The sequence below is a fragment of the Zonotrichia leucophrys genome, chromosome 1A (assembly GCF_028769735.1).
Source record: "Zonotrichia leucophrys gambelii isolate GWCS_2022_RI chromosome 1A, RI_Zleu_2.0, whole genome shotgun sequence".
NCBI classification, from domain to species: domain Eukaryota; kingdom Metazoa; phylum Chordata; class Aves; order Passeriformes; family Passerellidae; genus Zonotrichia; species Zonotrichia leucophrys.
Window position 1 is genome coordinate 9634214 of NC_088170.1, and position 19137 is coordinate 9653350.

The following is a 19137-nucleotide window of genomic DNA, read 5'->3' on the forward strand; positions in this document are numbered from 1 at the left end:
AATTTGGTGGGAGTTTCTAGAGAAACATCCATGCTGCTCAGCATGGTTTATTTAGGACTGTGAATGCTAAACTTATATCATTCCAGGTAAGATAATGTTTTAAAGCCTGCATTATTGCTACACTTCCTAGAAGACAAAGCTAACTATTTTGTCAGGCATGGAAATAACTGGAAAAAAGACATTTTACATACAAAGTGCATTTTAAAATAGATATAGAAGCTACTTTTGAATTTTTTTACAACCAGGCATGTCACTTTTTCTGGATGCAGACTGGCTGCAATTTTGAAATGTTAAACTCTTGTTCTTTCTATATTGTTGTCTCATGAAAACAAAGTCTATATTGTTTTCTGAAGCCCAACTGCAAACTAACAGGATTCTACTGAAGCAACTGAGTGAAATGTACCTTCTTTGTGATAGGGTAGGAAAAGCTTCCCAGGAGAAGTGGTGTGGCAATGAGAGCTGGATGTCAGCATGTGCCAGAGACAACTGCAGCAAGTGGCTCCTTTGACTTAGACAAATTGTGAGACTACACATGGCAGTAGCAAAACATATTTACTTAGATGAAGGCAGGAAGGGATGGCAAAGAAACTCAGATCTGACTTGTTTTCCACAAAGGCACAATACAAAACTCATTTAACTGGGCCTCCAGACGACTATTAAAATCAGCTGAAGCTACCTACAAAACTACTGCACTTGCTTGCCTGAACGTGGGAAATAAACCCAAATCATGTGGGCTGCTAGTGCCATCTATTGTGTATGGGGAAAAATACAGATACCACATGTAGGACTTGCCTAATTTCTCCTTAAGATGGGAGAAACACACTTTCTAAATTTTATTACCAATCCAAGATATAGCCAAAGCTCATTAAATAACTGTGATTGTTTATAAAATGTAACATGTATTTTTATTTCTGTGTATTGCAACTACTGCCAGGCCTCATCATGACAGGACTGCTTGTGTCTGCAGGTGTGACCATATGGGCACTGGCACTCACACAAATGCAGTGAAAGAGAGACCCAGCTCTGACAGTTTTTAGTCAAAACTACAGAGATTTTATACATTAAAGCCTATTGCTACTTGCCCACATTTCTCCCAAATAAATGGATATTAACTCATCTTCCAAGGAAACACATATTATCCCTTCTTAAAATACATGGACCATGATGCCTTTCACTGCTTCTTGGAGGAGAGCAGCTCTTCCAACCTCTTCCAGAGACAATATTTCCAGTGGACATTGCAAACCATTGGGAACCAACCTGACACCACTGCAATCTTCAAACAGATGCTCTAAAGCCTGAAGGCTTGTGAGAATGTGGTCAATATTGAGGCTAAAACTGTATTTGCAGAGGAGTTTAAAACACCAAGCTCTTGAACCTCTTTATAAAATTCATGCTGGAATGTCCAAAATTCTCTGAAGTGTTGCCATAATCCCTCTAATCTGCTTGGAAGTTTTGCTACCAGTGTTAAGATCAAGAAATAAATGCCTTGCCATCAAGATTATCGTACTACTGTCAAACAGATGTTGCTGTCACAGGTAAGGCAGCATGCAAACTGAGCAGGCCAGAAATGAAAATTTAGTTTGACTTATGAGAAGAGCCAGTGATAAGGTCATCACTAGCTTAGTGCACACTTGAAGGCAAAGCAGAGCAAGTAACAGTGTCCTAAGAAAAAGGGGGTTTTAGGTATTTTGAGTTGGTAGAATTTAATCCTTACATGATCTGGAACTGTGACAGAGACCACAACAGTGGTATATCTGCAGATATACCACAACAGTGGTATTTCATCTGCAGATCAAGCTGCACAACCTAGAAAAATCAGCTTTTGCACTTCTGGAAGCAGTAGAATGATTTAGCATAACCACTAAAAATAACAGCAAGTATCATGTGATTTACTGGAGTTTATGCAAAAGGAATTTCTCAATCACTCCTGATGGGCTGACAAATAGAGAACATCATGCAGAGTAGATGATGAAAATATTTCTAGCATAGCTTCCAACAAAAAAAAGCTATTTCTTGTTGCTAAGAAATATAAAAATATGGTAAAAAGGACCCATAGCAAAGCAATAGAAATGTGCTGTGACATTATCTGTGCTAACCTCTAGAGATCACTTGCCTGTAAATCTTAAAATGCAGTATTTAACAAGAGTCAGCCACAGCTAAATTATACCTTGCTAGAATATTATTTTGGCAATTGCTTGCAACTTTTCAACACACGTTTCAGCTGAAAAAAATAATTGACTGAAAATCTGCTTGGAACCAGAGAATAATCAAAGTGTTTTCAATAGTTCTTCACTGCACAAATAAAATGTGCAGTACTTCTGTCTGCATGTCAATGCAAGTTGAGGTCCTAGGCCTAACAGATTTAATAAAAAGTGCACTATTGGTGCATTCTTTTGGTCATGAATATAACACATATTAAAAATGTATCACAATAAAGCTCAAGAAAATGGGAATGATTTAATTCAGTAGTTGAATTTACCTCTTGACTTCAGGGGCTAAGTTGATCCTGATTCAGCCACTTTCTCTGAATTTTTTTTTCTTCCCTGTAGGATACTGTAAGCACTGTAAAGGCTGGCTATCATTTAAAATAACAACTTCTTGCTTCTTATACTTTACTTTATGAAAGCTAAGAATAAAAAGCAATAAAAGAATCAATACACAATGCACTAGGAAACATAGTCTTTTCTTAACAGAGCCTTGAAAATAAAATGATGTCACTTTTTGTGGTTGATACACATTTCCTTTATGATCTTCACTTGAAGGAATATGCGTCCCTTACAAGATAGCAAAGCAGCAAGACATAAGGTCCTTCCTTTAATCAGTACTAGATTTGATTTTAAACTTGGTTGTAGCTATAAACCTCTGCAAGATAACCTGAATAATATGGAAAGCAAATCTTCCAGTGAAGAACAAACACTTTTACTGTTTTTATCTGGAAGAATTTATAAACAAAACATCAACTCTTAAAGTTGTGAAACAGCTGAATTTAATAGTTTAAAATACACATTAAAAGAAATATTAACAGATGACTAATTTTAAAACATCACTCTCCAAACACACATTAGTTAGTGGATATTAGCAACTGAAAATCATCAATATTTCTGCATAAACTGTGATAGAGTGTGGAAAATGTCATTTTCAGAGAACGTAACTCACAACCAAGTGATTAATGCACTGAATAGAGGTGGTGAATCAGTACATGAAGGAACATTTTGCCTGCAGATACTTGTAACATCTGACTTCTCAACTAGTTCCTTTCCATGTCTTTCATTACAGAAGAAAGTCTATAGCAGCAAATATCCTCATTCCAGATGCTCTCCAGGTTTGTTTTTAAATTTACTTTTATGTATCTAATACTAATACATTTATTTCTAAGTACCTGAAAACTACTGCCTCTTCTTATTTTCCATTCATTCCCAATACTTTTTTTGACACCCTCTTCACTCCATTGTAGATTAAACCACAGGCTGGAAAATTCTGCTTTATATTAACGAAAATGCAATACGAGTTCTGTTTATTACATCATGCTTAAATGTAAATCTACTTTCTATTCCCACTTCCATCTTTTGTTTTCTGTGGCCATCAGTGCATAAAAGGGAAAAAGGGGTGGATTTTTACAACATGTACTGCAGTGATGATTAGAAAACATTTTTCAAGCAATATAGTTTAAATTTCTCTTAGGATTTGCATTTGCATTGCAGTGCCCAGTATCAGAAATATGTAGCATAGTGTTGCCATCTACTAAAATTTCTTCAAACAAAGATGCCCACTCTTGCTCTCACCATCTTCTCCAGCCCTTGCAACTTAGCAGAGTAGGAATTCAGTCACAGTCCAATTCATTTCCTTTACACTTCTCTCTTTGCAAAATGTACTTTCTCAAGTTTAAAACTAATGCCACTGATCACACTAAAGCAAATTAAAAAGTACAGATATGTCCTAAATGGAAGAGCTGAGGAGATCAAGTCCTTGAGTGATTTTCTGGTGCTTCTAGATATTGCTTTTATTACAGTATTTTTAATATACCAAACCATATAAAAATTACAAAATATTGCAAAAAGTCAGGAGGAACCTTGCTCCAAGTTTTTAAAATCTTTTAGTGGTTGCTGGTGCAGAGTTAATGGCATGGACTCTTAATACAACCTCATCAATCCTTGTGCATCTTTTACTTTTTCTATAAGTAAAAAGAAACCTAGAATATTTATAGATATAAAATATTGTTCTTTCACTATCAGGATTCTTCATGTATTTCTGTTGATATCCTTAAAGAAAATCTCTAAAAGAAAAACAAAGCAAGATCAGCTTAGGATAATTTAGTTTTACAGTTCTGTGATATAAAGTACAAGGAGATGAAACAACACAAAAGAAAAAAGTGTTAAAGTGAAATAAATACTGGGGGAAAATTAGGAAAAAATCTTATTTTTCTTTGAGTGTGGCAGGACTGTTTTACCAAATTAATAATTTGGTTTTCTCTGAGCACTGGTTATGACAAAAAGAATCTAAAAAATCTTTCTGTCATTGTAAAACACTAACATTGGATTAATTTCATAGCCTGTAATTTAAAATGGCCACAATTCCATTTTGTTTAATTTAATAACTTTCTCTTATTTTCATAATATTTATATTTAGTAAAAGTTTTTTATGTGTCTGAAGCAGAATTCTCAACTAAGGATTGTTGATAAATATGCTGAGAATTACTGCATTGTCCTGCAAATCTCTGTCTCCAAGGGAAGAGTCTGACCTTTGATGAAAGAGATGCCATCATATAGGCAGATATTCAGAGAGTGTTGGACTGGCAATAAATACCTCCCCCCAGAAATCATGCATTAAGTGATACAGACATTTTGGAATGGTTCTTCAATAATTCTATCAGTTATAGAAGGCAATTACAAACCTTTAAGATCATGTGTTATGTAATTTGGAACAAATTTTTTTTCTGAAAGAAGTGTTTTTTTCTGGTGAACCTAGTTTATTTTATTTTATTATTTTTATTTTTTGTTTTTAATTAAGGAGACGCCCTATAGCCATGGTCTATTCAGTACTAAGTCAAAACTAAACAGACATGGAAATGTTTGCTATTGGTTAGCAAAATATATATTAACTCTGAATCCAGCTACTCAAACCAAGAGGGTTTTGTGTCAATACTTTTCCAAAAATTATTTCATATTTTTTTGCACTGTGAGGAAACATAGAGCAAAATGTGCAAAACATCAATGATTGGATTATTATATAAAATCCCTCAGGCAGAAAGAAATTAAGTTTTGAGTTGCATCACTTAATTTGTTATTATGTCACCTTTAGAGGGCCTCTTTCTACAAAAAGAGTGGTAATAATTGCTATTAATTTTCAAGATCAAACACATTGAACTATTAAACTGAATTTTATGTTTAACAATCAAGGGGGAGAATATTCCTTATGTAGACAGAGATCATTTCTGTGCTTGGTAATATTTGTTTCTGATTAGTTTTGATGCATCTATCTAGGTAAAGAATGGTAATTTTCTATTACATTGTTATATAATTCACAGCACTTAGTCACTGCTAAAATACGTAGATACCAACCTGAAAATCTCTAATGAATGTTAAAAAGAAGAAGATGAAACCAAAGGCCACTGTCCATTCACAGATTGCACTCATAAAATGGTAAGTATAATCCTGATGGAATGAGATAGATAACAAATTTTCAGATTAATAAATTAATAAATTAATTAAATAAATAAACAAATAAAACTATTATATTATTTATAAATACATTTATATATTTATATATTATTTATCAGTATTTTAATAATAATTAAAGAATTATTAAATTAAATTAAATTAATTAATAAATTTATTAATTTATTGTTTTATATAAATAAAATGTGGGTGAAATGATCTAGACATTTCCTTCAGTAAATTCAACAAGTAAGATTTATGACTGCTCATCCCTGTTGTATAGAAGTCAATTCACATTTTGTTTTTCCAGAATGGTGAGTAAATTTATCAAGGTGCATGTGTTACATTAAGTCTTGTGCAGTACCATCAAAGGCAGTAAAAGAAAACTACAATTGCACAGTATAAAGAGAGATTGAATGTAATATAAACCTGAAAACATTGTTATTATGTTAGGATTACTGATGTGCCCATGCTCCAAGCCTTCACTCAGAGCCAATGAGCTCAGTAATTCTGACCAAGTCCTTACCATGTTTTGAAATAGAGGGCCACCCTCAGTGACAGTTCCTGACAAGACTTTTGTTTTAAACTGTTATTGTAAACCAGTGTCACATGACACAAACAGAAAGCAAAGTGTTTCTTAACATGCCATCACCAAATATGCCATCTGTTTCAGTAACATTATTTTTTCATCTTTGCATCACATAAAAAACCACAAAACCCCCAAAGATATGACTAAGATTGTCTAATTTGCAAAGATTTATCTCAAAGCTGCCTTGCCACTGTTTGGTTGTGGTACATTTGCTAATTGTGCTCTTATTAAGCACTTCAAGCAGGGTATACTCTCTGCATTATTTAACCTTCTTTTATTTCAATGCCTCCTTTTAGCAAAATTGGCCCAAAAAGCAAAATTAGTTTTAACAGTTGCCATTCTGAAAACACTGAAATGAATTCAAATACCTAAAATTAACTTTAGGATATTTTAGCTCAGAGTCCAAATATTTATGACAGTATCAAAGATTATTTAATAAAGAATAATAAAAAAGCTGAGAAAAAAACCTCAAAAACTACAGAATTAAATTGGTCCACTTTTTGTTTCATGTGAAAAGTTAATTTTCAAGAAAATTGACTATAAAAGGAAGTAGAACTAATTACCAGAAATTTTTTTTGGTAGTTTTTTCTATGGGAAACTCTCAAGTTGCTGGTCAAAATGAAAGTCTAACTCTTTCAAAATTGATCAACTATGACAAATTTTCTTACCCACACCGCAGACATCTTCCTAATGAAGAAGTGACTGGAAATCAGCATTGCACAGATCTGTTCATGATAATGTGCTATTTGAAGTCTCTGGCATGTTTGTAGTGCTTTAAGATAAATACAACAGCATTTCCCAAATAATATCACACAAGGTAAGTTGGCTACCTAGTAAGATTTTTACCTTTTCGCCTGGAGTCCAATCAATTTTTGTCATGGAAATTTTTGAAGCAAACACAATCACTGGGAAACACAGTGTAAAGGAATCTATGCAATATCAGTGAGTAAAAATGAAAATGTCTGCTTAAAAAAAAAACAACAACCAAAACTCAGGCAATCTACCCCTTCTGTAGCACAGGAGACCCTGAACAGCCAGAATATCAAATCAAGGTATTAAGAACATAATTAAATGAGTCACCTTATTACAAGGCAGGTGGTAATAGCAATCAAAACACATTTCTGTACAAATTAAGGTTTCTGTAGGTTCTTTTAAAGTATAGACAGTAAGGGAGACACTCCAAACTTAGGTTTCACGTGATTCTGTGAAAAACACTGGGACATTGATTTTAAAACTACCACTGACATAGGAGATAAAACTTTTTAGAAGCTCCCAAAACTCATCTTTATGCTATTGATGGTGTCTCAACGTGCTGTATTATACACTTTAGAGAGCCCTAAGTAAAGAGTGTGACCTCGTTTTTATTTTTTATCAGCAGTGATTTAATTTGAAAGGAAAGCCATGAACACATAAAGGGAAAACCACGTGATGCACCGTAAAGGATACTGGGAATGAAAGCAATGCATGATATGGCAGAAATGGCCATCCTTATGTGGCACACAAAGTAAGTGTTCCATCGTGGGCAGGACTTGTAGGAGATTATAGACTGAAGTGTGATGTACACAACACCCGAGCCAAAGGCCACCAGAGCTCCTATGTCATGGACACTGGGAACAGCCAGCTCCTGGAAAGGGAATCAGCACAATGGTTAGCTGCTGTGACCTGAAGAAACTGGCAGGTAGTGCACATGAATGTAAATTCTCTGCATGACACACTGATTGGAGGAACTAGACTGAGTACTAAGGGAATAATTTCTAATTCCAGCTTTGGTTTGGTCTCCTGACTTGAAACATCACCTGACCATGAGCAAATCTCACATCCTGTTCATGTTTCAGTTATTCTATCGGGAAATAGGGATCAGAATGAACTGTTCACTGCATATACAGTGAAAAGATTGAAGGCTTGCAAGCCACCATTTCCAGCTTCTTAGGCAATTAAGGATGCTTGAAAATCTGCTAGATCAGATGCTTATTAGCTAGATTAGATCCTTATTATGCTCAGAACCCTTTCTACAAACTGCCCTTAACATGGAAAGCAGGCTCAAAGCAGAGGAAATAGAAATTAAGTGAGGAAGGAGTTTATGGACTGGCAATGAGACACAACAGAGATTAGATAAGAACCAGTGTTATAACTGTCAAGGAATCCCTTTGGAAACATTAGGATCATAGTTTCTGCATCCCATCCATCATCTTCCTTTTAGGAAGGAGATGCCTAAAAGGAAGACTACTGAAAACACAAAGCACTGACACAACTTTTGAGATATTCTATAGAAGCAACATACAGAGACTACACCATTCATAAATTATTTTGCATTACTGATTTGTCTTCTCCCTGTGGAAGCTGAATTTGGTTTCTATTTCAGTCAGGCATCATCCAACAATTTTTTGTGCCACCTATAAATCTTATCAATAAGAACAGGGATATTTTAAAGTAAAATATGATTAGAATAGACTACAGTACCTCTGGTGTTTGCAATCCACACACACTGCCTGGATGCAAAGCTAAAAAGGGTGAGTTATCATCCTAAGGCAAGGGGTTTTTTGTCTGAAAACACTGTTTCCATTGCATGTAAATCTGTACTGGCTGTTGAAGGCCCAACAATTTTTATTTTCAATTTCTGTGTATGTCATCATGTCACTATATAAGCACAATTGTATTTAACAAAATGCTTCAAGGTAGACCATCCTTTAAAAGAAATAATGCAGCTGTTTCCAGATTTTAAGGCCACCTCTCAAGCCACCTGCCAATTAAATTTAACTTGATTCTAGGCTGAAGCTTTCAGTGCAATTGCCCTAATATTTGTGTCAGAATCTACCTTATTATACTTCCTCACTAGAAAAGGTGAAATTAATATTTTTCTTCAGTATTTTTTCTCCCTATTGAATTTTCTTTCAGACATTGAGTGGGGGAACTTTGGTTTGTAATGAGATCCTTACTTCTGGCAAAGTAAGAAGTAGTTCTACATGTCTCTATCAAAAGATAAAACATGTTGTTATGCCATTTCCTACAGACTCAAAAGTTTAACAGGCTGATATTGTGCCCAATTTTCTAACCTGTCAGATAAGATTAATTTATTTTGTAGAAAATTCTCCTGGTGAGTATGCCATCATTCAGCCAAAAATGCTGATGCTTTTGTTAGTCTGATTTATTCTGCCCTACCTGATTATAAGCAAACTAAACTTGGAATAGCAAAGTTTTTTACATTCAAGTTCTCACAGAAAAAAATTTACAGCAGAAAAATCCATATAGTACAGACATGTTCCAAGACAAGCACACAGAAAACTCCTTAATGGCATAACTGCACAAGCAAAAATTCTGTTGTATAGGGAGGAAACAAGTCTATTTCTGAAAAGTTACTGAAAAAAGGCAAGAGCAGGAAAGGCATTCTTATTCCATTTTCCAAGGGTCCACATGGGGAAAATGTTAATCACTGTTATCTAGTTTAAATTTTAATGGTAAAGCAATCTTATTTTATTTTCATTTTTGTTATGAAATTTATGATCATACCTGAAAAGTTGCAACTATGCCCATTCCAGTGCAGCCCATCAATCCCACACATAATGTAAACATATTGCATGAAGACCTAACAAAGTGTGATGATTCATTTTGCTTCTCTATCAATAAATATCTGATGTACATTGTAATTGAAGCTGAAAAAAGCAAAACAAAAAAAAGTTTTGTTCAATGATCACATACTGATTACATTTTAACAAACTTTTCTTGTAATACATGACATGCAGAACAAAATTATAAACATAACACAATAAATAATACCACCTTTAACTCTGCTGGAATGAAGAAGTTAATTCAGATGAACTTTCAGGTGGAACTTCATTATTTTTGTCTTAAAATTGCATATTATTTCTATCTAGAACTGAATGCACATCAGTTCAAGAAAAGCACAAATTTAAATCCCAATCCTCTGGGTGTTTTGGGCACAGAGGCATTGCCATTCCACATTAGGAACAGATGATACAGGGAGATAAGAACCATAAACTGCAAGTGGGAGGCCTTATTCTGCTCTGAGATGCAGTCTTGTGCCAGAACTACATCTCCTGATGGATGGTCTGAAGAATTAGTTCCTTTTTGTTCCTGGCAAACACCTGTACTGAATTAGGACATCATGGTTCTTCAGGATGTAATAAGCTGTAGACTGAATTCCACAGTTCCATAACACAGGACACAGTTTCAGCCTATCAACAGCTGGAAAAAGAAATCAGGTAACTTTGCCCAGGCACTATGAGGTTACATGAAACACTACAAGACTGTGACTGAACGAGGCTCTCGTAAAAGGTAAAATATGTTTACTTTGCCTTAAGGCCATCATACAGAGATACACAGCTCTTGATCCTCCATCCTCTGAAAGGTAATAGAAAATGTCAAACTTCATGATTCACATCAGTTATTTTGTAGAGAAGGAGGCACACTGAGGAGAAAACCAGGTGTTGCTTCAACACTGTGCTTCCCTTTACTGCAGCATCTCAGAACCTGAAGTTTCCCTGCAGCAGAGTTTTTGAAGAGTAATTATGGCACCTTTGCTCACTTTTATTTCCAGTGTGCTGACTACTTTGATAAGGTGCTCTGAAGAGACACAAGTGCCTCTGAGCCTGCACTAACTGGTCCTAAGGACCCAACACTCCAGGTATTACTTACATCCATCTGATATTACTGTTTGACTGCAGAGAAGTTTTTCTGCAGAATATTAAATACAGTTCTGTAATTAAAGCAGGCACTAATTTTTCACTAATTCTCATTTCTTCATTCTGTTCAACCCAAATACCTTATACATACCTAGAAGTGCTGAAATATTAATCATAAAACCAAAGACGCCGCTCTCAGGAGGTTTAGTTCCAGTGTCACTAAAGCAGGAAGAGAGACAAATTAAAAGTTAATTGAGACCTGTGAAACATAAATGAGACAATTGAAATCCCATGAGAAGTAGAACCTCTTCTGTGTGTATAAGGTAATTCACCTTCTGCTGCACCATTTGTAGTAGAGAATCCCTCTTTTAAAAAAGAAAGCATATTGTAAGAGTATATGCTTTGAATTGTATTTCTTCTTTTTCTGTATGCAATATGCAAAGATGTTACAGACCTGTACTTTGCTCATGAATGACATAATTACATAAATAACATTTCAGAATTAATGTTTCTTTTATCTGCTGAATTAACACTGTGATAGAGTAAAATATATATAATAGTAGTCACTATCTTAAGATGTGAGAGAATTTGGTTTAATTTCTTTGAAAGGACTTGACCCTATGAGAGAAATTGTGTTCCATGCCCAGGAATGTTCCTAGGAACTGTTTAATTTACTAATGTAGATACAGCTTAAGAGTACTCTATCTCCAAGGTGTTGTAAGTCTCTTCTGATGAAACACTTCCCCTTTAATTCGAAGTTCACTGGGACAGAGAGAGGGAGCAAGGGTGTGAGGATATCTACAGAATTTAAATACATATCTATATGCACATCTGTATAAATGAAAGACATAATGTACACAAAATATTTATTTTGTAGAAAATTGAACACCTTCACCACAGAGTTTTTTCCCCTTTTCCCTATGTGCAAACACGTAGGGAAAGTGCAAACACCCATCCCAGAGAATGCCCTTTCCTCACAGAATGGACATACTCCTGGGAGTATGTGAGCTCCTTGGGAGTATGTTCTGCTCATAGAAGAGCAGAACTCTTCTTTGGAAGGTGAGTGCTCTGTTGAAAGAACAGTACTATGATCTTGCCACCTCTTTTTACTATTTTTTCCTCTCTGATGTCCATTTTTTTCTTGTTTAACATACAACCAGTTGATATGTATTTGATCAGGTTCTGTTGATCAAGCCAATGGAAAACATCTAATTCTTCAATCTTTACGTAATTTGAGTGTGAGCTAAGTTTTCAGTTACTGGGCAGTACCAAGAGGCAGAATAGTGTGTTTGAACATAGGCACCCAAAAATTCTGCTATCAGATATGTTGTGACCATGTTCACAGGGGTCCCAGGATGAGGGAAGAGACGAGGATCTGACTCCATGTTTCAGAAGGCTTGATTTATTATTTTATGATATATATAAAAACTGTAACTATACTAAAAGAATAGAAGAAAGGATTTAATCAGAAGGCTAGCTAAGAATAGAAAAGGAAGGAATGGATAACAAGGGCTTGTGTCTTGGACAGAGCCCGAGCCAGCTGACTGTGATTGGCCATTAATTAGAAACAACCACATGGACCAATCACAGATGCACCTGTTGCATTCCACAGCAGCAGATAATCATTGTTTACATTTAGTTCCTGAGGCCTCACAACTTCTCAGGAGGAAAAATCTTAAGGAAAGGATTTTTCATAAAAGATGTCTGTGGCAATATGTGAACACATGAGGGTTTTAGCTAATGCCAAATCTTAGTAGACACTGAGCAAGGATTCTGAGAACAAACCTTTCTCCTGGAGTGGAAGTGTCAATCTGCTGGAGGGTAGGAAGGCTCTGCAGAGGGATCTGGACAGGCTGGATTGATGGGCCAAGATGAGTGGAAGGAGGTTCAGCAAGACCAAGGCCTGGATCCAACACTTCGGCCCCAACAATGTCCAGCAGAAAAGAACCTGGAGGTGCTGGTTGTCAGCAGCTGACAATGAGCCAGGGTGTGCCCAGGTGGCCAAGAAGGCCGGTGGCATCCTGGCTTGTGTCAGCCACAGCGTGGCCAGCAGGAGCAGGGCAGCGACGGTCCCTCCATTCTTGGCTCTGGTGGGGCCACAGCTCAAGCGCTGCTGTGACTTTGGGCCCCTTACTGCAAGGAAGATATTGAGGGGCTGGGGTGTGTCCAGAGAAGGGCAGCAGAGCTGGAGAAGGGTGTGGAGCACAAGTCTGATAAGGAGCAGTGGAGGGAGATGGGGGTGTTTAGCCTGGAAGGAGGCTGTAGCCATGTGGGGGTTGGCCTCTGGGTAACAAGCAATAGGACAAGATGAAATGGCCTCAAGTTGTGCCAGGGAAGATGTAAAGTGGATGTTAGGAAAAATTTCCCCACAGAAAGGGTGGCTAGACATTGGATGGACTGCCCAGAGAGGTGGTGGAGTCACCATCCCTGGAAATGCTAAAGGAAAGCCTGGACTTAGGGCCATGGTCTGGTTGACATAGTGGAGTTCAGTCACAGGTTGGAATCAGTAACCTCAGAGGTATTTTCCAACCTCTGTTGATTCTGTGTATAATGGGACAAGTAGGTACTAGCTAGGGCTATTTTTTATGTCATTTAATAAGATGAATACTCTTCATTCCAGCAGTGAGGCTGGATTAGGTTTCAGCACTAAGATTCTGAAGCTACCACTGAGTACAGCCAAAATGACCTCAGCATGAATGCTCTCCACACGCAAAAGAGAAAGCACTCTCTACTTTAGCAATCACTCTCAAGGATTTTGGTAATTTTGTGAAGTTCAAGACAGAAGAGTATGACCATCTTAAACTACTTGATTATTTTAGAAATTCGTATTTGCTCTCCAACTCCTCTATGTCATAGAAGGATTTGTTTAACAAAAGTTGCTAAGATGATTTATCAGAAACAGGAGGAAGCTTAGGATAAAAGTAAGATTTTTCTATGAAAAGCTCATGAAAAAAATAGAGAAAATTCATATATTTCTTTTTACTAGATTGATTCCAAATTCTCAGACAACAAAAGTTTGAACCAAGCTTTTCAACAAGTTTTTACAACTTGTCAGGCATTGGGAATCCCTATTCACCTGAATTTTCTTGTTGTAATGCTTTCTGAAGACTTGCTCCAGCTGGTAGTCTGTATTAATCTTGTTTCTCTTTGACAGTGAAATTGATGAAAAGAGTAAACTAAGTATTTTTGTTTGTTTATTTGTTTGACACACCTGAAAATCATCTTAATTTGTGTTTAATTTAGTCCATTTTTTAATCTTGAACTTCATCTTTTCCTTTTGTTTCTGGAGTGTTTTCATTAACACGACAAAGGAGCACATTTAAAATGTGGACCACTTGTGACAATCTTCAAGGACTTTTTCAAATCAGAAACCACTCTGTGGTAAGCACAGGACTGTAATCACTTCAAAGCTTCTGAAGGGCTTTAGGTGAGCAGAGAATGGAATTGGCACACACATAGAAAGCCATTTGAAGTTCTTGGAACACATTGTAGGAGCAAACCAAATAACCTGAAATTGCACTGAACTCCATTTTTTAACAAAGTATTTTCTCAAGATAAAGGCTTATAGGTGATTTTTGCTGTTGGGGATTTTTAAACTCAACAATCTTAGATTATGTTGTAAAGAAAATTCATACCAGGAATATTAAATCACAATCTATTTACAAAATACTGCATTGAACTTTAAAGGACACAATCTTCTTAATGCTATATTTTGCATTAGAAAAGCTAAATGAATACTTGGATTCATATTAATTTTTCTTTAAGTCTGCTGCTTTGAAAAAAAAAAAGGATTAGCAAAAGAAGTATCGGTGACAGTCCCCTCATTTTTACAAAAAATAAAAAAGGAAATGGCATATTTGAAACAAAAATGTGCTCACTTATTTGAGCTGGTGCATAGGTGAGCTCAACAGCCATGGAAAAGATGAGGAACCCTGTATGAAAATGACAGCATTTGTGTCCCAATCTCAAGCAGAAAAATTTTAAAAATGAACAGTCTTCTCAAGAGTGGAAAGATAAGAAGGTGAAGGAGACAAGGAATAAATATTTTAGGCCCAAAAGACTCTTCGTAATTGAATTTTCTTCAGAGCCATCATAAACTATTTCTCTTCAAACTGAAGTCCCAAATTTTTAAAATAGGAAGATTCTATTCCACCTACAGGGATTCTGATTTCTCCAGAGGTGCCAACTGGTAGGAAATACTTCCAGGAAAATTTCCTTTACTGTTTCACTGAGAATTCAAACAAGCAAACAGCCATCCCAGCACATCCAAATTGGTTTGGATTTTGAGCAGTGTGAGTAACAGGACTAATTTTGGCACAACCTCATCATCTTTTAGGATTCAGCTGCTAGAAAACACAAAATCATATTCATTTTATCTACCAAGAATTGTATTTATATGGTTTGTTTGATGGGACATTAGCACAGCCTCAAAGACAAATTTAGGTGTGGTCTCTCGCTCTAACAGCTGCTATATTGTAAGCAAATAAAATTAATGTTACTTCAAGGCATACACAGAGTACTTGGGGAATGAGTGTAAGAATTACAGAAATGTTGAACTCAAGTATGTCAGTATTCTTCTCCTTTGTGTAACTGGAATTTCCCCATACGAGCTCTATTTAATTTTTATCCTTCATTTTAAGATATTGCACAACTGAAAGGTTGCAACATTCTTCCTCTTTTTTTAACACTCTTAGTTTTACTAAATCACATTCTCAATCACATGATTCATATTCTTAGGCTAAAGCAATGACCTGCAAATTAAGAATGTGAATATGGTATGACTATTATCCTGAGTACCAAGAAGAAAACCTTGTATTATTCCCAAATGCATCTTCTATGAAGTTCTTATGCTCAGACCCCATGCCTTTAGAATTGTTGCAGGTGCTTCACCAATAGTCAACATATATTCTTAGTCCAAATGTGGTGCTAAAAGGATGTAACATAAACAAGACTTTTAAAAAGCTTTACTAGTAAATGCAGAGGCACTGAGATGTGAGTGGGAATCACTGGTGCAGCCTCTTTTGTCTTTGTTTTGTTTAGGTTTTTTAGGGCATATGGACTTTTATGGTGATTCCATAGCTAAAGGATAAGAACAATGTTTAATGGGAGATATTCCATTAAGTTGATATAACTGTGGCAGCTGTGATACATTCCCTAGAGTTGTAGAGTTGTGACTTAAAGGTTTGCTCCCTCCCTTTTAGAAAGAATGACACAATTAGGGTACCTGGGCTGTCAAAAACTTAACTGCAAACAAAATTATACATAAAAAACCACATCCCGCTCTCTCATATATTTTATTCTATGACATGGCTTCAACATAAGAAACATAATTTGTCAAATTTCTTGCTACAGGATCTCAAAATATTTCTGAACACAAACTATGTACAATTATGTCAAATGATTAATTTTTGTTAGCTAATACTGGATAAATTGCACTGATCACAAGCACTTTTGTGTTAGTAAAGCTTTGTGTGCAATCAAGGATGAGCAGTAGGGTATTTGTTCAAGTACAAGAACAAGACTTTCCAAGAGCTTTCCAGATTTGTGCAGAGAGTTTTGCTAATATAAACATGAAGCCCAGCTTTCTCTGGCTCAATTTCAATGAAGCTCAGCTATCTTGTGGGTTGTGGTGTCATTTGCTCTTGCCTATGATGACAAACCCTAATTTTCAATCACATTTTCTTCTATGTGCCAATCAGGTTAGCAGTCTTCTGAAATTCTGCATGCCCAAAAAGGCCTTCAAGGAATTAGGTCTAGATGCATCTTTGTCACAGACATCTTTTATGAAAAATCCTTTCCTTAGGATTTTTTCTCCTGAGAAGCTGAGAGGCCTCAAGAACAAAATGTAAACAATGGTTATCTGCTGCTGTGGAATGCAACAGGTGCATCTGTGATTGGTCTCATGTGGTTGTTTCTAATTAATGGCCAATCACAGTCAGCTGGCTCAGACTCTGAGACACAAACCTTTCTTATTCATTCTTCCTTTTATATTCTTAGCTACCCTTCTTATGAAATCCTTTCTTCTATTCTTTTAGTATAGTTTTAATATGATATATATCCTAAAATAATAAATTAAGCCTTCTGAAACATGGAGTCAAATCCTCATCTCTTCCCTCATCCTTGGACCCCTGTGAACATGGTCATACATGTTCTTAAAATATGTATTTTATAAACTTGTTTAGGTCTTCTGGTAAGAAAGATATATTTTATAACTTTGTTTAGATCTTCTGGTAAGAAAGATATATTTTATAACCTTTTTTAGATCTTCCAAGAGAATCAGACACACTCTTGGATTTCTGGCTAACCTTCAATCTATTGAGAGATAAATACTAACATTTTCATAGTTTAGATTTAAATGTTAACATGAGCCATGCATAAAGAATGATTTACACAGAATTACACTTAAATGAAAAAGGTTAGAGGAAAAAGATGCCAGGCATCTCTTGGGTAGTCTTTAAACTCATTGGTCCTATAATGAAATATAAAAAAATGCATGTTTGTGGGGATGTGTTTACTGCAAAAGCCATCACAGGGCTTTGAGTCTACTGTCTGGTGCACTTTGGCCTAGTTCTGGACTTATACAAACAAAATTACGCTTCCACCACGTAATTGTAAACTTTTTCTAGCATCAGGCCTGCGCTGGCTGCAACAGAAAACTTCCGTGTCCTTTCTTTCCATGGTGTCTCCAGTGTCAGTTCATGCGGCTTCCAGCAGTGCCAGAGATGTGATGGGTGCCGGGGGGTGCCCAGCGTGTCCCTCTGTCACACGGAGACCCCTGGGGACCCCAAATTCCCTCCGGGGAGCCCCTCAGGCCACCTCCCACGGTCTCTCACACACACAAACCCCGCAGCTCCCCCGCCTCACCTGATGTAGGGCACCAAGGGCTCGACGTGCCCCGCCAGCACGGCGATCACATAGGAGATGATGAAGGCGGCCGAGGACCAGCAGACGAGCAGGGCGGGCACGAAAGCCACGCCGGGCATGCAGCACAAGAGCATCGCGCCCGGGGCCGGGGCAGCGGGGCTGCACTCACGGCCGGGCACCGGGGACTGCCTGCCCCGCCGCCCCGGGGATGCCCCGCCGGGAAAGGCGCTGCCTTCCCTTCACTTTCGCTTCTCCGCCGCGCTCCCCGCCCCCAGGAACAGCCGCGGCCCCTCCGCCTGTCCCCGCTGCGGGATCCGCTGAGTTCGCGGCCGCAGAACTTTCCCCGTGTCCCGGTGCTGCGGCTCTCGGACCGCACACGCCCAGTCCGGGCAGGGAGGCGGGCGGTGAGATGCTGCCCGGACGGCTCACCGACTGCTTGTGCCTTCAGTTGTCTTTGAAAGGGCTAAAAATGGGTCCATTGGGCTCTTTGCAGCTCATATTATATGTGCTGCAAAGTGCATATTATATGGCTTTACGCAGATATTTACTATACGTATTTTGATGTATTGATTAATAGTATTGACTACTAATGTAGTGCTGTATTAACATCTTGATAATATGATAAATGTAGTCTTGTAGTTAAAAGGTAACTTTTGCAGTTAAAATAAGAACTATGTAAGTGGGATATTTTTTTTAAGAAAGGAATGAGGCACTCGCACGAGATAGCAGCCACAAGACACTGAAATTTTTCAGAGAAAAAGAATTTATTGCCCTCTTATCCGAAGAAATGGACTTCTTCCCGCCTCGAAGGCGGTGTTAAGATTAAGAAGAAGTTGTTGACACTGACCAGACAGAATCCCGTGTTTGAACAGAATTTATGCATCAGGTATGAAGTGTATGAATATGCAACAGGCTATTGTTTTTAAGGGTTAATCCTTTGTTAAGGGGGTCCTTTTGCGGGCTCGTGCTGCCCAGAAAAAAGTACCCAGACGTCCGTAACTCTTTGTTTCTATTGTCTCATATTGTCCTAATTCAAGTTGTCCAAATTATTTTTACTGTAATTGTATTACTATATTTATAAACATTTTATTACTATTAAACTTTTAAAACTTTAAAAACAAGTGATTGGCGTTTTTCACACCAGCACTGAAACCGGGTCAGAAACTGTGCAAGTCCCACTCCAGAGTCCTACACACACCTCACCCACCTTGGACTTTCATTTCAAACATATAATGTAGCCTTGATCTCCAAATTTCTCCTGAAATTCACTTCTCCACATGCTTAGAGGGAAACCATAGTTTAATTCAAAATCATGCCTTTAATTCAAAATCATGTGCTCAGCATTTTCACTTTTGTTTAGCCTGAAGCCACGGACATTCTGCCAAGGGTG

The 19137-nt window shown here is 37.1% G+C and overlaps 1 protein-coding gene across 1 annotated transcript; it reads right to left on the bottom strand.

The window, feature by feature from the left end:
- Positions 1 to 2968: 2968 nt before the first annotated feature.
- On the bottom strand, positions 2969 to 18012 carry DRAM1 (DNA damage regulated autophagy modulator 1). Its single transcript, XM_064730437.1, has 7 exons — positions 17748 to 18012; positions 11035 to 11102; positions 9751 to 9893; positions 7690 to 7867; positions 7090 to 7148; positions 5559 to 5651; positions 2969 to 4273 (listed from the first exon to the last, which is right to left on the bottom strand). The coding sequence occupies exons 1-7, from the start codon at positions 17879 to 17881 to the stop codon at positions 4229 to 4231; spliced, it is 720 nt and encodes a 239-aa protein (XP_064586507.1). The 5' UTR covers positions 17882 to 18012; the 3' UTR covers positions 2969 to 4228.
- Positions 18013 to 19137: the final 1125 nt, after the last annotated feature.

Bases quoted from the DNA above. Each gene is read 5' to 3' on its own strand.
- DRAM1 (XM_064730437.1), bottom strand. From the start codon at position 17,881: ATGCTCTTGTGCTGCATGCCCGGCGTGGCTTTCGTGCCCGCCCTGCTC. The intron at 9,894-11,034 runs GTATGTATAAGG...TGCTTTTTTCAG, and splicing joins TAATATTTCAGCACTTCTAG to CTTCAATTACAATGTACATC. The intron at 7,868-9,750 runs GTATGATCATAA...TTCCCTTTCCAG, and splicing joins GCATAGTTGCAACTTTTCAG to GAGCTGGCTGTTCCCAGTGT.